General features: G+C 31.8%; 1 protein-coding gene across 12 annotated transcripts in view; it reads left to right on the forward strand.

The window, feature by feature from the left end:
* LOC121130161 (voltage-dependent calcium channel type A subunit alpha-1) overlaps positions 1–22563 on the forward strand; it is a 90764-nt gene that overhangs the window by 41241 nt on the left and 26960 nt on the right. For 9 of the 12 annotated variants that reach the window (XM_040725906.2, XM_040725905.2, XM_040725909.2 and 6 more), the window contains 6 exons: positions 9512–9667; positions 9978–10196; positions 10778–11211; positions 13735–14015; positions 15219–15296; positions 21020–21341. In XM_040725906.2, the coding sequence (XP_040581840.1) occupies positions 9512–9667; positions 9978–10196; positions 10778–11211; positions 13735–14015; positions 15219–15296; positions 21020–21341 (1490 nt within the window). The remainder of the gene's footprint in view (positions 1–9511; positions 9668–9977; positions 10197–10777; positions 11212–13734; positions 14016–15218; positions 15297–21019; positions 21342–22563) is intronic. The other 3 variants (XM_040725910.2, XM_040725913.2, XM_071893813.1) reach the window with 1 other exon arrangement.

The following is a 22563-nucleotide window of genomic DNA, read 5'->3' on the forward strand; positions in this document are numbered from 1 at the left end:
ACAGAAAAAAATACTCCAAAATCAATTGGTATTTTGCCAACTCGTCCCTCCTATCTAATTATTATTCAGGACCGTACATTAACAATTGTACAGTCGTCCAGGACATAGAAATTGTTCTGTCAGACAGCTTAATAAACAGCATATCCTGCTTCTGATGAACAGTGATCTCAATTCATGCAAACTAAGTCCGTTATGACAGTTGTATAATAATTAGATTCTGCTTTATTTTAACAAATTTTGATTGACCGATTTTATTTCCTACTTACAATTATTTCCCATTCGTAAAGCATAATTAACACATTCTGTACATGGATAAAGTTTAACAAATGTCTTTGTTCAAAGCCATTATTCAATCATCAACAATTTTTGGTTCTTTCCCCTCTTAATCAGTATTCTGTACGTTGACTCTTTGAATTTGCATACATTCTTGTTAAGCTCTACGTGAGAATCTGCTAATCTCTATCAAGTGATGTTGGGAATGTTTTTTTCAGAGTCGTTTTTGGGGGAATGGTTGCAGAATACAATAGAGTGACCGACATGATATATTTTACATCTAAATATAAAATAATCAAATCACATGAAAGAAAATATTGAAAACAAATTGTAAAAATTTTAAATAATGCGGGAAAGTTTTTTTCATAAGAGTTGAATTCAACCTCATTGCAATGAATTTAATCAATGATTGGTTTATTCACATTTGCGAATTTTTGCTCCAAATTATGTTGTTTATACCATTATATTTGTTCTAAATATATCATTTGCCTTAGTTGCTAGGAAAATCATTTTTAAATTGATTGTTTTTTATTATAAAAAGTGATACTACATGATATCTCTTATTTACTATTCAAATAGCTTCATATTTAGAAATAAACCTCCACGGATCAGTTTTATACAATGGTGTCATATGGTTGTCTATGTATATACAGTAAAACCTTGGATTGCTAGACACTGGGACATAATAATTACCCTTTCATTCATTAGAGTAATATTTAAAAGAATGAGATTTAAATGAGTCTTTTCAGGTTGTTTTTTTGGCTTTGATAAATAAAAACATATATTTAGGCTAGGAGCACTCTCCCTGATGCAGGTACCAACTGCAAAATGAGCAAATTTTCTACTCGTGCCTTTTCTTGAAATGAAAAAGCTATGATATCTAGTGTTGAATCAGTCTAAAAAGTATTATAATTACCAGAGTTGAATTAAAAGGGCTGTTTAATTACGTCATTTCAGTTCTTGAAGTTATATAATCACCTCTATCAAAGGGACGGGATACTTGAAGTTTAAAGTAGGAGGCATGTGACTAGAACGTAATAATACTCAAGTTTATTACCTTGTGGTTGTACATTGAAATCTGAAAACATACTCATTCAAAAATTAGTGAAGGTTGAGCCATTGAAATTAATTTATATTCCAAACTGGACATGGAGGAGTTGAAGAAAAAACACATGTCCATGAGGTCCAATATAAGAGATCTCAAGGTTTCACGCCAGAATGTCCTGTGAAGTATCAATAAAGTTGGTGGAAAGAGCCTTGTGACAGTGGAGAGGCCGGAGAAGGCCTACAGTGTTCATCATCAAAAAACTGAGGCCCTCAAAGCCACTGTCACCAGCACTGGCACATAATGCCAGCGGGTGCCAGGCCTTTCACATCTGCTTGGAAGCCATCATTGCCTCTAAGGGTGGCGACGTGTTAAATATTAAGAGAGGACAGAGACACATCAATTTATGGTATTAATTTTGCTAAAAACTCTATTGTTAATTGATAAATTATATCTTTTTGAAGTTTCAAATTCAAATAATTCAGATTTTAATGGAAAACTCAGTACGTTCTAGCTATAATCTATTCTTTTATTCGTCTTTTTTTCTAGCTAAGTCTTTTAGACTGATGAATACTGAAAAAGACAGGACTGATTAAAAAAAAGCCTGAAAAGGAGGGAGGAAAAGGATTCAATATGCAGTTCTATGACTAATCCCATGCATTTAAATCTAAGATACTTCAAGTTATGACCGTTTGGGTGGGTTAAAAGTTAGGTGCGAATCACAACAATATTATATGTATTGACCAGCTGTATGACGTAATTGTTTTTGGTTTTTTAAAACTGTATTCATTCTTGTAAGATACTCCTTTGTAGATAAAATTATATTTAGATATTAAATTGGTGATACCAAGATCATTGGGGCTAATGCGGCAAGTATTTTAGGGGTATCAAATATAAAAAAACCCTTTATTTATTCCTTTTTTTTTTTACTTCAATTTAAAAATGGAAATTTTATTATCTTACGTAGTCTAGGCCATTAATATTTAGATATTCTAAAAAAAAAACACACAGACACAAACATACATTTAAGGGTGTATATCTTCACTTTCCTAGCGATAAGTTTAAAATTGAAACCTCCGAATTCTTTTACAAATAGAGAAAGTAGTTAAAAAAAACTCATTTTCAAACTTTGAAACTTTTCAGAAATAATTTGTTTCATTAATACAGAACAGAAGATCAAATTAACGGATCACGCTAAAAATATAATAACCCAGAATACAAACTAAAATAAATGACCAAGAAGTTGAATTTCTTTTTACCTTTGAAATGAGCTGATAGTCCTTATTTTCTTTAAATAATATAAAGATATTAATGCAATTACAAAGGGACATAATGATCACAGCATTCTTGGTTAAAAAAGTAATTTTTGGGGTAGGAATGGTGTTTTAAAGCTGATTTGAAGTGTTATTTTAATCAAATACACTCAAAATATGTGTCTAAAATTCACATTTTGTAACCTTTGACCTTTAATACGACCTTAAAGCTATACTTTATTAATCTATACAAATATTACAAAGTTAGTGTAATATAAATAGTTTATAATGATCGCTGAATTTGCTTTTATTTCTTATCAATTTTTTAAAAAAAGTATAAAAATCAGGCATTCTGCCTATAAAACATTTTTTTTTGTTGGGAGGGGGGCTTCTCCAAAGTACGCTCAAGATATGTCATCATTAAAAAAGTGGGTAAAAATGGAATTTGCTCATGTTTATAAATTAACACTACACTTAGTGTTATCATATTTTTTATGACGGGGCTTTCACACACCGGGAATGACACTTTTTTCACAACTCTGGAGAACTTCTATCATTTAAATCAATCATAATTGTGTGTTCTGTCTAGTTAATTTGAAAGAAGTGTTTTACAACTGATTTTATTACTTTTTTTTTCCACCAATCTACTAACAAGATATGTGTACTGAATGTTTCATAAAATTCACCCCCCTCCACTTCCTACTCTCAGTGTTTTACACAGGCCCGGAATTACTCATTTCTTACAACTCTACGGACTGCAGACGTAGAAAATTATCATTTTAAAGATACAAACTCTGGTTAATTTCCATAAATATTTGAATGTTCCATGTAATCCAAGGATTTACTATATTTATACATAGAAAGTCATGCCTTTTCTTCTTCTCCATGCCAATTGTACCATTCTTCCAGGACCCCTCCTTCCCAAAGAACATTAATATTTCACAATCTATAGTTACAAACTATAGTCATCGTCAAATAATGAGCTCCTATCCTCCATATTTATATAGAAACAACTTTTGCATATTTAATACTAATATCCTCTAAATATACTTGCAGTATATTTAGTATTTGAGATTACAGGGGAAAGAGCTATTACGATAGCTCTCAAAACATATGTTTATTATATCTAAATAATAATATACTCCTAGCAATAAATGTACATATTAGTTATACTTTTATGTAGAGCTGTAAATTCTAAGTACTTTTTACATACATAAATAAAAAAAGAGAGACAATTTGAAGAGTTTTTGAAAGGAGTTGGATGTGACAATTAACTAAATCTTTGTGAGTATTAGTCAAACAGAAAAGTACATAATGACAACTTTGATACATGACATATTTCCTGAGAGATATCACCTTAAAAAATACAGGGTCCTACACTAAAATTGGAATAAAATTTGACCTCATCCGAGTCTTTTTATTTTATTAAAATTTATGTCAAATATAATTGTTCAGATTAAAATTTGTAACCTTAAAAAAATGTGAAGAAAGCATATTTTTGCTGGAATTTGTAGTTTGACACTTTACAAAAGCTTAAAACAATACATTAGGACCCTATTTTACTCTGATAGATTATTGTACATATATATTAACAGACAAAGTGACTCATGAGGGAAAAGGAAAAATTGCGTCTTTGTTCCATGTATCTCCAGAGTTCTCTAGAGTTCTATATCTAAGTCAACAAGGATCTACATTTATAACGTTGGGAAAAATTAGTGTTTTTTTTTTCTTGGCTTATAAAGGGTGATTCAAAACAAACGGTTTTTGGATTGTAGAAATAAAACACTTAAAATATTAAATTATGGTCAAAACTTTATTATGAACCGAAAAAACGATCCTTTACAATTATTTCTGGAAAGTAATCCCCTTCATATGTTGTCCGCAACTGGCCTTTAAATGGTCCATTCTTTCGCGCCAATTTTCGATGACGCGTTCGAACATTGTGACCGGAACCTCACGAATAACTCGCTCAATATTTGCTTCCAATACTTCAATCGTCGCTGGTTTATCCACATAGACTTTTGCTTTTACGAAGCCCCAAAGAAAAAAGTCCAAAGGTGTGATATCACACGATCTTGGTGGCCAATTTACCAGGCCAAAACGTGAAATTAGTTACTCACCAAGATGGTGTCCCAATAAGTCCATTGTTACGCGCACTTTTTGTCAAGTGGCACCGCCTTGTTGGAACCAAATATCGTGAGACCATGTGCTTTAATTTAAGGTACCAAAAAGTCAAGTCAAGACAAGCCAATTTGTTGAGAGCGTTGGCGAGTCGATGCTTCACGATCTTCGGCTACACTCTCGGCTTCGGCCGCAATATTTTCTAGGCTGCGAGCTGTACGTGGTCTACCAGACGACGAGACATCCCAGCAAGTTGCTGCCCCTTCAAATTTTTCGATTATTCTGCGAATTGTGGATTCTGAAGGTCGATTATGTGGACCATAAGTTGGGCGTAATTTGCGAAAAACTTATCTCACAGAACGCTGATTTTCATAGAACAATTTAACAATTTGTACACATTGTTGTGGCGTATATCTTTTCATGAAGAATTGAAAAACAATATTGAGTAAAAATGAACTATGAATTTGACAGAACTTGCATGCACCTGTCAAAAAATCCCTACTGGAAAAAACCGCTCGTATTGAATCACCTTTTACCTAAAAAAAAAAAAAAAAACTATTTTAAGAAATGAATGGTTAGTACCTTTTGGAATATAAATTATTTTTAAAAGGTTTTTTTTAAAATGAAGTTGTATGTCGTGACTTTACGACAAACTAATATTTTGCGAATGTGATTAAAGAAATAATGATTTTATTTGGTATCTACAGAAAACGTCAATTTTTTGTCATTTGTTTTAATTACACACGATTTTCTCCGATTCAGAAAAACATACATAAATAATTAAAATGTTTCTTTAATCTGAAAAATATTACTTACAAACTATATTTCATGTTTTTCTTATTTATTTTACATCTTTCGAGGCGAAAAATAACTTTAAATCATAAATATATAGTTTTTTAAACAATATATACTCCCCAAAATTAGACATTTTGGGATATAAAGGTAGTCTTATGTCAGTTCTTATTAATTCGATCCAGTCGAAGGAACAGTCCTTCGGACTGTCAGTACTAAAACTGTTTTTTTTAAAAAAGGAATAAAGTTGAGTGATGTCATAAAAGATTCAATTTTATCAGTTTTATGCCTGCTACGCATGACTGAACTGGACTGGAATTAACCAGAAGGTACTGCAGTCTTCCGTTCTAAGAAAAGACCGACACATCACTACAGAATAATCCAGATAAATTGTGAACATCTTTAAAGTCTTATAACGAACAAACTAGACGAGGTAGAACAATAACTTTTTTTATGATTTGAAAACTACATTTAATTGAAATGCAATTATTCATAATGAGATTCACTTCTCTTAAAAACCTCGACCAAACGGCGCCAGAAGCTCGTGCTGATCCAGTTTTGCCATTGTACGGGTAATGGACTTCTTCAAGGCCTCCCAGGATGAATGATACTTGGCGAAGGCCTCATGCTTGACCCTCCCCAGAGACAGAAATTGCATGGGTTTAGGTCGGAGCTGTGTGTAGTCCAGAAATCCAGGCCAAGACATCCTAATCATTGTGAGCAGTTCCACTGTCTTGTACAATGGCAATTGGATTTGTACAAGGTCGCCCGGCCTGGCAATGCTTCCGGTGCCGTAAGGCGGAGTTTCTCAAGAGAAGTTGATCAAATCATACATTCGATAAAAAAGTATCGAGACTTGATTATTGAAATTGCCCACACAGAAGAGATTTAAAATATTGTTTTTTTCTATGTGGGCAGCACTGTCTTTAATTATGATGCCAAGTTTGAGTACGATCTGTAGATTAGTTTGCTTGCAACAACTGGATAATTCAGTCTACCTGAATAGTGCTCCAGGATTTTTACAATAAATTTTTACTCCGTCCGTTTTGATTATTCTTGCCTTATTTGCATACTCATTGACTCACGACTCATCAGTAGTTATGATGCGTTCCATGAATGTTGGGTCGGAATTCGCACGATCAAGCATGTCCAAAGAGACTTGCTCACCGTATAATTTTTGCTGAAAATTCAGTTCTTTTATAACAAGCTCGATAACGAACTGACTCGTGAGAGATGTTAAGGAATTGTGATAATTCCCTCAAGCTAGTATGACGATTATTTTGTTCAATAATTTCGTTCATTGTAAAACTCATGGAGCACTAGTAAGGAAGACTAACTAATCTAGCTGTTACAAGCAAACTAATCTACAGATTGCGCTCAAACATGGCGTTATAATGAAAAACAGTTTTGCAGTTGTAGAAAAAAAAAAATATTTTTAAATACTTTCAGCGCAGGTAATTTAAATTAACAATTTCTCTTACTTTTTTGACAGAATGTCAATAATTGAATGTCATTAATTTAACTTTGACATAATAATAATAAATATGGTTCGACGTCATTCAATTTGTTGGTTATACCCCTTCAAAGATTCTCGGTGTATAGTCAATTAGGGGCACACCATCTCAATCAAAGGGCAAAAAAAGTTGAACTAACTATTGCCTAGTAGTGAGCAATTGCACTTTATACTGAAATTTTCTCTCTTCAAAATTAAAGAACAACCATCACAGTTTTGTGAATTAAAAAAAAGATAAATCTATTCAGATTGCCACAAAAAAAAAAAAAAACGCGAGAAAATGCTTAGAATTTACAACTCTAAATATATATTTAAATTTACAATATTTCTCCTTGCACAAATCCTTCTTGTTTCGTGTTTGCTTCGATGGCTTTTTATTTCTTTTATTTATTTATTAATGAATAGATCATATAATTCATTTTCTATGTAGTTTAGTTTTTAATTGCATGTTAAGGCCATGTTTGGCACGTGTAGATGATATTTGCATTTGCTAATATATATATGTACATAAATAAAAAGAATCAGTTCATCAAAAATTATCCTAGCACTATTTTTTATATACTTGCAAACCAATGGTACCATATGAAAGGATGTAGTAACGTACACCAAATAAGAATTATTTTTTAGAAAGCATCAGAGTAAGTATTAAGAAACGCCACCTATGTGCAGTTTGTGTTTGTTTAATTATCAGTGAGTCTAAATAAACATGGATGATTTACTAGCTGAGATTTTGGTACAAATTTGCAATTTATTGCTTGTATAATACATTATCTAATTAGTAATTATTTTAAATGATGACCATTAAGATGCTAGATCATGTAATTAATTAGTGTTAAAATACAAATATGGTTTTTAAACAAGAAATCAAGCCTGGATGATTTTTGTCAAAAAACAGAGTCTGATTACGTGTGTATTCTAGACTGTACAGTAATAGGGGATTATATAAATATATTATTATTTTTTTAGGAGAGGGGGCTTTATAAATTTTTGAAAAAAAAAATACAAAAATTTAAAATATTTGAAAAAATACATAGCTATTCACAAAAATTGAAAAAAAATTTAAGATATCAATAGATATTCATAAAATATTATATTTTTATTTAAAAAAATACAAAATTTAAAAATATTTGTAAAAAAATTCCAATATCTATAGCTTTTCACAAAAAAAAAGATGTTTAAAAATAAATTTAACAAACATATTGTTATTCATAAAAAATGATATTTTTACAGAAAAAATTTCAAATGTTTAAGTTTAGGAAAAAAAAAAGTCAAAAATTAAACTTTTTGGTAAAATTTTTTAAAAAACTATAGCTATTTGGAAAAAAAAAATTATTTTTTTGATAAAAAAGTTGAATAATGACATTTTTAAATGTAAAATTTTTGAAAAAAATAATCAGTCAACAATTACTTATAAAAAAATTAATTTTTTGGACAAAATTTCCGGAAAAAATTTCATAAAGCCGTAGTTATTCACAAAAAAATTACAAATATTACATTTTTTGCTATGCTGCATAATTTACCAAAATGACAAAAAAAAAATCACAAGTAAGTATTCCTTAATTTTTTTTGGGGGGGGGGTCAAACCCCTACAGCACACCCCCTCCAGACTACTCTACGCAATGACAAAAGTTCGAACTTTGAATGGCAGGATATTCTGCATCTTTCACTTTATCCAACTATACTAGAAAATAACTTATGCCATTTTGGTTAAGTCCAAACTGTTTTTTGAATCAAATGATCTTTTTAATTTGTAATACTTTCAATTTGAAAGTAATGTTTAAGTTTGACTCACTAGCCTTTCTCACTACGAGTGTTATTTATTAGCTAATTTGGCATAATACCGTCAAAACTACGCTTAGAACGCCCATAATATGTAAAACATATTAATCCCCAAATAAATGAATTTTTAAAATTATCGCTCATAAGGGGGAAAAAAAATGGTGAGAAAAAGTAATTTAAAATTTTCAGACGAGCAAAAGTTTCAAGAAACCAAATTTTTGTACCAAATGAAAATACTCCGAGAGGCTTCTAACATTACCAATTGAGTTTGATGATTGTTCCTATCATAATAGGCCTTTCTACAAGGGGGAAGAGGGGGGCGAGAATATTATCAAGCTGAAACTGTAACAGTCAAATCAAACATATTGGATGGAAAGTCCAGGTCTTTACACATAGATGGCGCTTTATATTTTTTTAATTCATCAAATGAGAGGAGTCAAAATTTCATGATAGTCAGTTTTTTTAATTTGTGAGTTATTTGCTAAATGTGAGGCTTAAAAAAATGGATCTTAATTTTGATATTGTGTTGATGTTGACTGCACATGTAACTCGGACTCATTTTTGGAAAAATCCTCCGTGGTTTATTTCTTAGGATGGGAGGGATTGTCGAAATGGCTTTCTTTTTGGTACTATAGTTTTTGGCCGGTCCATCATATGTTTCACATCCTTTCATACATAGCCAATACTTGACAATGATTGTTATTATTTTTTTTTTTTTTCATTAACCTATTTTAGAGGAGGTCATACTGAATGAAGAGAGAACAACGGAGGAAGAGAGACGCTATATAATGGAAGCCAGAAAGAGAGCCATGCAGAAAAGAAAGAAACTCAGGACCCTTGGTAAGAGTCGATCCACCGAGTCCGAGGATGAAGAAGCAGAGGAAGAGGAAGGTAACTATTATTCCAGGGGCGCTGGGATCAGAGAAAGGAACAGTGTAATAAAATTGAAAATAACGACGCGTCTTTATTGTTATTTTTGCTCATACCTTGTTAGAAGTGTAAATAAAAACTACATCCCGGCGTGTAAAACCCTAATATCCAGCCTGCGTATTATAGAGGAATGTTAGAAATTACTTTTTTTTTATTTGCTGTTCATTTTGTTACCTTTATTTGGAAACCCCAAAACTCCCCGCCCCCAGTTCTAATTCATTTCCAATGAATTGATATTTACATATGTTCCTCTTATTCAAACTTTCCACAGAGCTCCTCAAGAAAAAGAAAGCACCTGGACTTGCGTTAAAGAAAAAATTCAAGAAAAACTCGGATTTTTGGATGTATGAGAAGAAAGTTCGTTTCTGGATTCGAAAAACAGTCAAAAAGCAATGGTTCTACTGGTTTGTCATTCTGCTTGTGTTTTTTAATACGTTCTGTGTAGCTGTCGAGCATTATGATCAACCAATGTGGCTTTCTCAGTTTTTACGTATGTAATCATTTCTTAGATATACACTGTGGCGTCGCTAGCACCCTTTTTGGGGAAGGGTACCTTCAGCCCTCCAACTTTTTTATAATATCTTAAACATATATATATATATAAGTCTGAAACTTCCAAAAGATATATATATATAAGTGTGAAATCCATAAGAGACAAACAGATGAGTCTGAAACTTAGCAAGTAGACGTATAAAATAACCAAGTATGTTCCTATGATATTTTGTTGGGACACCAAAGTCGTTAAGGGCCTGTTTTTGACCGAAATACACACCCTTTTCTCTTTCTATATATTTCTCTTTCTCTCTATCTATTCCTCTTTTTTTATATTCCTCTCTCTCTTTCCTTCTACATTCATTCTTTGTTTCTATTCCTCTCCATTCATCCCTGAAACGCAGATACTCTCTGCTAGTATATACATAAAATAAACCTATTTATACAAGTAATTACATAACAAGGTTGAATATTTTTAGGGCCAATCCCTCCCTCCCTTCCCCAATGATGAAAGCTAGCAACGGCCCTCGTTATAAATCTATGTAGTGTACTCATTTAAATAATATTTTTGTCTTGCAGACACTGCCGAATATGTTTTTCTTGGTTTATTTATTTTTGAAATGTTTCTACGAATGTGGGCACTGGGACCTCGGATCTACTACGAGTCCTCATTTAATCGCTTCGACTGCCTTGTTATCTCAGGATCTGTTTTTGAAGTTGTTTGGACTCATTTTAAACCTAAAGCAGGTTCTTTTGGGTTTTCTGTGCTTCGAGCTCTACGTCTACTCCGTATATTTAAAGTCACTGCGTACTGGTCATCCCTCCGAAATCTTGTCATTTCACTGTTATCTTCAATGAAGTCAATCATATCCCTTCTACTCCTACTATTTCTGTTCATCCTCATTTTTGCCTTACTTGGGATGCAACTCTTTGGTGGAACCTTTAATTTCCCAGATGGAACGCCTCCCTCCAATTTCAACTCATTTTCCATCGCCATGTTAACTGTTTTTCAAGTAAATATATAAGATTATTCATTTGACATAAAGAGCCTCAAAACAGTTGAAAAAATCATTATAAACTAGAGGATGCTCAGCCATTCACACAATCGCGATACATACATAATATTATTCATTTGACATACTTGTTTTGAGACTCGGTCTGAGATGTATATATTTTAAGAATGGAATTCTAAACGGATGGAATCATCACGCATTCAGCTTTGCTTCTTTGTCTTTATTTCCCCTCTTGAAGGAATGGAGTTTTGTTTTTTTTAAACCAATAACTGATTTCCCTTATGCGGGAATAAATATTCTGCGTGATTATTACAGGTGTTTAGAATTCCATGCTCTTAAGTGATTTCTTCTGGACCAATTTAAACCAATATTTCGATTTAGAATCCGTCTCAAACCTTATACCCAGAATATAGCAAAGATCAAACAGTAGACCATAGATTTAGTCAGTTTCTGATTGTGAACCGAAAATAACGTGATCATAACAATGTTTGCTCAATCCCAATTAACATCCTATACTTCAATTCCCTAAAATGTCGGTCCACAATTACGTATCGTTGACCCAGGGCGAAGCATGTTACCTAAACAAAAGATAAGACTGAGATACTTGAATATTTGCGTGATACTATCATTGCCAATATTAAAGCTCCGATATTTTAATTGTGCTATCACCATTAGCAATGATGAAAATCTTTTGTATAATGGGCATGTTAAAAAAGAAACTGAAAATCCACATTGTAACCCTAACAATGGGAGGAATGTTTTAGAGTAGATCAACTACAATCAGCTTTGACAAGGGATAAGAAAATACAAATGGACATTTGAAAGAGTTACTAAATAATAAATAATAATTACAGCTTCGACGGAAAAGAAAATTTATTCCTCAGAATACCAATTCAAAAAAATAAAAAAACGTGCCAGCTAAAAAAATTACTAGATTTACATCACTGATCATTAGTATGACCTGTTATATATGCCAAATAGGTATATAAAAATTAACTTAACAAATAATTTACAGTTAAAATATTTCATATTCAGTGCTAAACTGTGCTGTGCTATCTAGCTTGGATTGTTTAATAAAGTTTACAATTCAAGTATAAATATTAATATTTTATTGTACTGGAAGTTAGAGTTTTCATGAAGTGCATTTCATATCCACTCATGTAACAAAGTAAACTTTTTAAGTATTTAGCTTTTGTCAATGAAAAGATTCTAGCATGCCCCTGATACTACTTATCTCATAGGCACAATCTTATTTTGGTATGAATGACTCTCAAAATGAAGAAAATCCTCTCTAACTCACACTTTACAATAGGTGAGTGGTCCTATAAATGGTCTCCTCAGAATTTGCTAGGTCTGTAAATCGTTGTACGCTGGATTTACTTTTAAAAATGTACTCAATTTGGGTTTAAAAAACTTAAGTTTGATTATACAAATTTCAGCAATTTAATTGTAATCATAAAGAGTTGTCAAATTCAAATACACCTATACGAGGGAAAAAATGAGCACCGCTCATTTTTTATTGACAAGGGCTTCTATGAAAAAGGCATTATGTGTTTGGATTGTCATTGGTAACAAGCTATGGTCCAGAACGGAGCATATTATGCTTAAATATGTTGTGTCAGATATTTTAAATTATTCAACTTTGACGAATAAAAGACCAATTTATTATAAATACTGAATTTTTGGGTCAAAATTGGTCTTTTTTAAGTCTCACTCACTGTATGTTAGAGGCACATGAATACATTCATAGCACATTACAGTTAGCATATTTTCGCTTCTGAAAAATAGAAAAATATTGACTTTTATTTTTTTTTTTAAATTAGAAAATCAGAAATTATATCCATGGTAAAACTAATTTTTAATGTTTTGTAAGTTAATATGTTTCTGCAGTGGGCCTACGATATGTTTTAAAGATACCAATCCATACTTAATATTTTTAAGAAGCAGATTCAGACCAGTCTTAACACATGGGCCGAAAATTTGTGGGCTTCACAGATGGATTTATGATTCATTTCATTTTCTGTGTGACCAACCTTTAAAAGACAGTTGTCAAAGTTGCATGACAATTGTGCACATTGTGAGGCTAATTTTGTCAATTGCACATAATGGGTTAAAAATGGAACGACGTAGCTCAATGGACAGCACGCGTTGGAGGAAAAAAATTTTAGAACTCAATGTCTGTAGGGTTGCACCCCGGTTTTTCCGAGAAAAGGAAATTTACATTATATATATGGACTTCAAAGAAGATTACTTGGTCAATGGAGTAAATGTACTAACATTTTGTTTACTGATACTTAATCAGAATGACTCCATCTGATCAATTAAAGGAATATTAAATTTTACACTACTTATTTTAGCTAGGCAATGCCTTGAAAAGTGTATTGAGGACTCCCCTCCATAAAACAAATCCAAAAATAAATATTAATAATAATATCTAAAAAGCCTCTAACGTTTCAGTTCATTTGTTAAATCAATCTAAATATTCCGGATCATGTTGCTAAACTAATACGTATTTGCTTACAGATTTTAACCGGAGAAGATTGGAATGAAGTCATGTATCAAGGGATCGAGTCACAGGGTGGAGCTCAGGCTGGATTAATTTATTCCCTCTATTTCATTTTCCTCACCATGTTTGGTAATTACACTCTACTTAACGTCTTCTTGGCTATTGCCGTCGACAGCTTGGGACAGGCGCAAGAAATGACAGCATGTGAAGAAAAGGAGAAAGAGGACGAAGAGGCAAAGGAAGCTGCTCTACGAGCAGCCTATGGCCCTGTACCTCCTGGCCCAAAAACAGCTGCCCAGTAAGTTGCCGTTTACTATATATCGTTTTTGGTCAGCCGGCCATTTGTATATTGTACATATCCAAATTACTCTGTTGTAAATAACGTCATAAAAATTGTACATATACCTAGAACCGAAATGTTTATGTAATTAATTTCAGGTAAAATAATCTCTCAATTAAGAACTGCTTAATTAATTACAGGGTTGATCTTATCTAGTGATACACATTATATTATTTTTCAATTTTTCAAGAGTAAAATTCAAACGAAAAAATTTGTGAGGACGTTTAATTAAGAAAAGTCATTAGAAAATAGTGTTCCGCACAACTTTTATTCAATATGTGAGCCCTCATCTCTAATAATTGCCTCAATATGAGCCCTAAACCCCTTGACTATGGTGTTAGAAAATGGGCTTTGTCCACCTATTTTTGATGAAAGCCTCTAGAGACGACTAGACACTCTTGTGGCACACATCCTCCATAGTAGTACAAGTGTTTTGCGGCACGATGCCACAGAGCTTTGTCTTGAGTAAAACAAAAAGTTATACAAGAACTTTGATCTCGCCCAATGCATCACTTTCTTATTCAGACGTTGTATGTTACCTTCTACATTGACTTGCTCCTTCCTCGCCACAAAATGAGAGGACAGACTCCCCAACACCCAAGACCATGGTTCCGGCTGGAGTTTTTGTTCTGAAGAAATGTCTCACTGAAGCTGAGGGATTGTTTGAATGTTTGGTTTGGTGTAGTGGCTGCTCTGCTTATTCACAGGTACATCAACGGTGAAATTTTTTTCATTAGAAAAGAACAACATTTTCCCTTCATTTTTTTTGAGAAAATTTCGAATCTTCTTTGCTCTGTCCAACCGTATCAGCTTCCACGGTTATATTATCCTCCTCCATGATTTTCTACAAATGTCATATCCCATCAAAATAATAAAATGTGTACCAAGCTAGATAAGACCAACCCTGCATATAGTTTCTGGTCAGCCGGCTCATTTTAATTGTACATATCCCCATTATTCTGTTCCAAATAACATCATCAATCCTGTACATATACTTAAAACCAAAATGTTTATCTAATTAATTTCATGTAAAATCTTTCAAATGAGAGCTACTTAATGTATTATTTAATTACTTAATATATAAATGGGATTCCCTGCGATAAAAAGTCATTCAAAACACAAACAAATAGTGGCTTTCATACTTTGTGATTATTTTTACAGAGAATTTGATGAGGACGGTAATCTTATTGTCCGTCCTGAGGATGTCGAAGCCGAAGAGGCTAGGAAGGCAATACTACTGTAAGAATAATATACCCGAACCGGTCACTATAATATACATAATTTAAATAATATATATAATTATAATCATAGCTCTATTAATTATAGAAATTTAAACTTATAATTAGTGTCTTAGAAATTTCAGAGTTTTTTTGTTTTTTTTAATCATCTACTTTGTTCATTTTAAAACGAGGTGTTTAGTTAAAAGTATGTGTGCCAATAGATTGATCACAGGTTACCAAAAAAGCAGGCTCATATATGCGGAAATAATGAGCTAAAATGAATAAAGGTAATATTACTGAATTGACTTGGACTACTTTCTCTAAAGAATATTATAAATATTTGCTAAATAGTCCTGTATTGATGTTGATGGTTTTTTTTTTTTTCATTGAGATTGAATTTGACAATTTATGGATATGTGAATGTGTTTTTTTTTTTTTTCTGTTTTTTTTTTTAAAGAAACTCCAAAGCTCAAATGAATCAATAAATAATAAAAATTGCTGCGTTAACATAAAAGCAATCTTGATTAAAAATGTAAAAAATCTAAAACTCCACATGTAGAAATCTTAGTTATATTCTATAACAGGGATTCTCAACTTTTTTTTAGTGATGTACTACTTCTAAAATATTTTTTCAATTAAGTATCCCAAAACCATCCCAAACTTCTTTTTTTTTTTGTTAAAAACAAAAAATAAAATAAAAAACATTATGTCAAGACTCTCTGTTTTATTAAACTTTACAACTGCAAATAAATTGCATTTCCCTCATCTGTCTGCAAATGAAGATATATAAGAAATCTGCAATACAAATCTGTCATCCATTAATGATTGGTGGAAATGTATGGATACTAAAGAATGTATTGAATTTTCTGGGTTTTTTGTTTGCTTCTGTAGAACGCTGTTTACAAACAACTGGCTTCCAAAGGCATCAAATTGTAAATGAGTTTTTTCTGAGTGTGCGCTGAACCTTTAAGCATACTTTAAAGTTTTTTTTTAATGCAATATATTAATCGTGAGGTATAGTTTAATAAAAACATCAAGCAAAAAATGCTCAGAACATTTGACTTAACCTAATATATATTGTTTAGTTATGACTAAGATCGGTGAGTATTAAATAATTAATTACCGTACTGCAAAATAAAAATGTCTATTAGCGAAGAAAAGAGATCGTATAAGAGGCTTCCAGGGATTTAACTGATGTTGTGGTGGCTTTCTGCATTAAGTATTGAGATCATCTGAATCCCAAACGGTTTTTTATGTTTTTTTGACAAAACTACTCAGGTTCTATACCAAAATGAATGAGATTTGTGATGTATCTTGAGCTAACTTAGTAGTTGCGGATGCTTTATACCATATAGCTCCCAAAGAAAAAATACAAGACCATGGGAGAACGTGGGTTGGCGGATGTGAATCACGTTAGGAAGTAAATATCGGATAATATCGGAGTTGCGAGGAGCATGTGTTTTTGCCTTCATGGTAATCCCTCTCTCTATGGTCTCAGGTGCCACTCTGCCGTGCTTTAACAAGGACTTAGTTGTTTGTGTTGTTAAGGTGTCAATGAGAACATCATTTTTGGAATAAAAACTTATATATGAGTCATCCTCATTTTTATTATTCCACTTAACTCTATATATTCTATCCCAATAGATGTTGAGAGAGTTAAATCCTGGATATGTTTCCAGAAGAATTTCGAATGGAGTATATTTTTTAAATCTCAAGTATTCCCTGGAGTGCCTCCTAATATCCCAATGTGTATGGAGTACCCGTCATTTGAGACACCGTTTTTTAAACAAGGCTATTCAATTTTGAATAGAACTTGGCCAAATTTCTTAATGAAGAGTTTCATCTTAGCAGAAAATAATCATCAATTTATAATTTAAAAAAAAAACAAAAAACGGGATGTGGGATCCCGATTCGACCCACTTGAAAGTTAATGTCAGGCTACAAGTATCCCTCAGACCACTGGTTGATTGAAAAGACCTTGTCTAGATACTTAACTTGACTTATGATACTTTATTTTACTTGGAAGTTGTCTATCAAATATCTATAATTAATCTATCATAGTTACTTTCATTCGTTATAACTGGGTGGTCTTTAAGGCCAATTTAGAGTGTACCCAATCAATAGATCCGAATAATTAATTTAAAAATTGAATTATGAAGGGGAAATACCATATTTACTTGCTTTTATGTTGACAAAGCGCTTATTTTATTGTTTTGAAATTGCCTTTTTGCCATTTCTTTTTTTGGAAAATATTTTATGTTTATATATAAGAGTTTTCCTTTCTGTGAAGATGATGGATTTAATGAGAAGGAAGAATAGGGGTGAATGGCCTACCGGTTTATTAGGGGGCGGGTAGGGCACTTGCCCTATACCCCATGTAAAATTATTTTCTAAACATTTAAATTAGTATTTTCATTCAAGTTTTAAAAAAGGGGATGCTGAATTGCTCCGTGATGTGCTTTTTTAATACTAAAAAAATGTACTTTTTCAATTTGAGTACTTGCTCATCCAGAGGTCTCTTCTGCAGTGCCCAGATAAGGACTAAACACATGACGTCTTCAGTAATCCCATTGTGGAGTGAATGGCGTCTAACAACAAATTGAAATGAATTAAGTTACCCATTCACTCCACAACCCTAATACTAAACTAAAATTATACAATCTATATACTAATCAAATTAATATTTAAGTTCGCAAACCTCACATTTTGTTAGACATTTATTTTTTTCCTTCAAATTTTAAAATATTGTAATTAAATTGGTTGTCATATTTAGTTTACTATTCTTTCAGAAATATAATTTATATTGACAAATAATTAATTGTAATTAATCATAATTTAGTTTAGTTCATTTATTTATATATAACTAATATTAACTTATATCGTCATGCTCAATAATTACATTCTTTAAATTACGAATATTCATGTAATTCATTAATTAATATTATATGTATCATGCTGCACTCTCTAATGAACAATAATTAATTAACTAGATTAAATTCATTTATTCTTTAAAATTATAACATCTAGGCCTCTCTTCTTTCCAACTTTATAATCAAATTCCATTTATATAAAAGCTTTTGTACTTCAATACTTATTGAAATTTTGTAATTGACGAACTTATTGGGTAGTTATTGGTACTAAGATCATTTACTCTCCAACACTTTTGTTTTCTAATATATCCATCTTTTTCTATCTCCCTCTTCCTATAACAAGGACTTCTCCTGCATCCCACTCTCTGGACTCAATAGGGGAATATATCTATCAGTATATATCGAAAAGTTTTACTACTGAAGTACATTTAGAAAAATGTACCCTCTTACATCTCTTTGTTAATACTACTAGTCACATAATCGAACGATGAAAGGAGTCTCTGACCCTCAAGCCACTCAAATGCAGCTTCCTCGACTACAATCTAGCGTCGTTGATGATATAAATATAGGGGTTTGTACTACAATTGGAATAAAACTTTTCCAGATCCTGAACAAATGTATTGTGACGAATTAATTTTGAATAGGATCTACATGCTCCTTAATTACTGTCTCAATTCTACTGCGGATTAACCATTTTACTTTATTAAAAAATGTTAATTTTGTATAAATGGTCCCAGAGTATGTAATATTGATTTTAAAGTCAAATTAGGGTTTTAGTACTAGTAAATCTTTCAAATATACACAGTTTTGAATAAAACAAAGTTTGCACTAATTGGCTTATTTTGTTCTTTTTTGCACTTTTTTAAGGAAAATACCTTAAAGAAACACAATCAAGACTTTATTAGGCCAACGAGTACTATTTGAAGCCATTCCTATTACTGACATTTTATCCTATTTCAACTGTTGGATGTTAATATTTGCACATATATTTATATGTGGGAAAAAGGATCATTAGCATTTCATTTCATAAGGAAAAATTTGAATCTCCAATCAATGGTATCAGAGTTGCTTCTAATTAACTGATCTTTACTAATTGCGCCAATATAAAATTCTTGAATGACGGGGATCAGATGATATTAATTATAGTACTCAAACATAATTAGTCTTGGAGTGTTTTTTTACGTTCAAATAATTTAAAAATATCAAATGTACAAAACACTTCTTGATGAGTGATTGTGTTTCCCCATTCACTAAGATTATTTTATTTGTCATCTGACCTCTTGTATGAGCAGGGGTAAAGCCTTGATGCTCTACACAGATAGGATCTGAATGAGGTCAACGTTTGTTCCAGTTGTAATGCACGACCATCTACACATTTTTTACAGGCAAATTCTAATATAGAATGATACTATGATAAATTACAATTTTCAAACTAGTAATGACCTGTGTATACTTTCTAAGATCTAGATTAATTATATGAGCCCATCTTAATTATTTTGGATATTTTAAAGTATTTCTTAGACACCAATATTAATGGATCTAATTTGGTTTGTATGTATAGATTATGTAAAGTCATTTTGAACTGTGTCTTAACTATGAGTTGAGAACTGATTTCTAAAAACGAGCGTTTGCTGGTAAAGCTCACATAAAACAGGAAAAGAAAAAATAAGTACATTATATAAAATAAAAAATAATGAACTTGATTTAAAAGGGATTATGGCAACGATCCTTACTAACTAATACTCAGTCAGGGACTGAAATACTCGCCAGTTCGTCAAGGCGTTTAAAAAACAAATATATCAATTTGCTATTTTAATAATTTTATTAAAGTATTGAGTGAGTCTGTCCATGAAAAATAGAAAATTAAAAAAACAAAAAACAACTGAAAAATAATGAGGATTTCTTGGGGAGTTCACTTCTATATTATTAAAGCAAAGTATATTTGTTCGTCGAGGCCTAATAACTCCTTTCAAGGTTGTATAGTGTTGTACCGGTACATATTTAGGACTTCCCATCCAGTTCAGTCTCGTTACGTTCCAGTTCAGTCTCGTTACGTTCCAGTTCAGTCCTTTATATCAGCTATAAAGTTTGATCTTTCATAACGCCTATCAACTTTATATAATCTGTTTTTTTAAAATCATTTATCATACTAACATTCCCCTAAAACCCCGTTCCAAGAACTGATAGGATCTGCCCTAAAACTGGATTGGACAGAATTAATAAGGACAGACAAAACGAATATATGTGTGGCGATAATATAAAAGCAAGCTGATAATATTTTTCTCAATATTGCGACAGTATGATAAACATATCCGTTGATATGAGTACTATAATTTATATTAATTCAAAAAAGTAATGAAGTCCTTAAGGAGTCGCAGTTTTTAAGGTAATTGAATCTAATAAAAATCGGTTATTTGGTAACCCTGATCATAAAAGATACTGAGACGTAATGACGTGGAAATTATTGTTAAAGAAGAGTGTATAAGTATTCAGATTGCAAGAATAACGAAAATAAGATAGGGATTATTAGCTTGTTAAGAACATGCCTTACCAACTGAAATTTAAAGATCAAATACTGTCCAATCAAATTGACAGAACTTGTATATAATATATTCATGTAAAAATTTAAACAAATGGCAACTATATTCATAACTTATTAGAAAGTTTTTCAGTGGTTGCTTTTGTTATCGTCACAGATATATACTTGTACATACTGGTAGCTTTATTATCCCGTTGAGTCCAGGAAGTGGGATGCAAGAGAAGTCCTTGCTATAGAAAAAAAAGAAAACAAAAGTGCTGGGTGTAAATTATTGGAATCCCAGCCATTAATCTGATGATTACTTATTTAATTATTGTATCTATTTTGCTACAGGGAAGCTGAGAAACGAAGATTGGCAGAAGAAGCAGCTGCCAAGGCTGCTCTCTGTGCTGAAGATGAAGAGGGTGATACACGCCCTCCGGTCCTTCCCTACTCTTCAATGTTTATTTTCAGTTCCACCAATCCATTTCGCGTGACGATTCATAGTATTGTGACATTTCCTCTCTTTGATGTCTTCATAATGATAGTCATCATTATGTCTTCCATTGCCCTCGCTGCAGAAGATCCTGTAAATTCTCAGAGCGAGTGGAATCAAAAACTTACCTACTTCGATTACGTGTTCACCTGTGTATTTGCCATCGAAGTGCTTTTAAAAGTGAGGAGATTTTAAAGAGTTTTTTTTGTTTTTTTTTCGAGCTACATTTCTGCGAGTTTTTTATTGGGTAAAGGTGGGTTTCTACTAGTGATGGGAAGATAAATCGGAAATCGAAGATTCGTTGGTTTTTTCTGGAATTAGAATAATGTTTAAATTGCAATTCTGATTTGTTATTTAGTACTGGTATTTAACTCTTTATTACTTTTCTTTGTTATATAAAAAAAATAGTTAACAACTTTTTTTCCTTTTTACTATAAAATTTAACACTTGAAATTTAATTTAATTTTACAAATTTGTTCACAAACAAATTATTTTTCTAGTTGTAAAAAGTTTATTAATTTGAGAAATGTTTCAAAAAAGTTCAAAAAAAAAAAAAAAATTAATACCTGGAATTTTTGGAGAAAAATTTTGTACAAAAAATTAATTTTTCGGGATTAACCATGAGCTTTTCAAATTTTTTTCAACAAGAAATCCTATAACCAAGTCCCTTACCCCATAAATATAATCCTGTGGACCCCTTTGACAGCAAAATGGTATTTTTTAACTATAATTTAAAATATTTCAGAATATGATTTGGTAATTTTTAGTAGAATTGCATCGAAATCTTCTTCGGGATTATTTTTGGAATCGCCCCATCACTAGTCTCTACATCTATAAGATGTGTACAGTATATACTACTTTTTTGGTTTGAAATTATTGTCCCCAGTACAAATACCTTTTCTTCTGGGGAGAAATCAATCGAGTAACTTTGGCACCGTTTGAGACCTTGAACAATGAGTACAGCTTTTAAAAGTAAAAAATATACTGTCTAGACTCCCAACTAGGGAAAAATTCGGTGAAGATCATTACCAAAAAAATCGGTCTATACCGATTTTACAGATAAATTGTTTATAACATAACATCATATGTATTTTCAATTAGAATGACGTCGTACGAAGATTAAACAGAGATAGCTTGGATGATTTTTAAACCCGTAGTCTCTTATATGTATACAGTGGGGTTTTTTTTCTGGAACATATCGTGTACTTTTAATATAATTTTTTTTTTAAATAATGACGGTTGATCTAGACAAAAAAAAAAAAAAATTGGTCTCTCATAATATATGAAACCGAAAAGAATCGGTCCATAAATTGGGACCGAAAAAATATCGGTATAAAGTTAGATCATAAACTACAGGTCCACAAAGTGAGACCAAAAAATTCGATCCACGGTCTGAGACCGT

Source organism: Lepeophtheirus salmonis, chromosome Z (assembly GCF_016086655.4).
Source record: "Lepeophtheirus salmonis chromosome Z, UVic_Lsal_1.4, whole genome shotgun sequence".
Taxonomy (NCBI): Eukaryota; Metazoa; Arthropoda; class Copepoda; order Siphonostomatoida; family Caligidae; genus Lepeophtheirus; species Lepeophtheirus salmonis.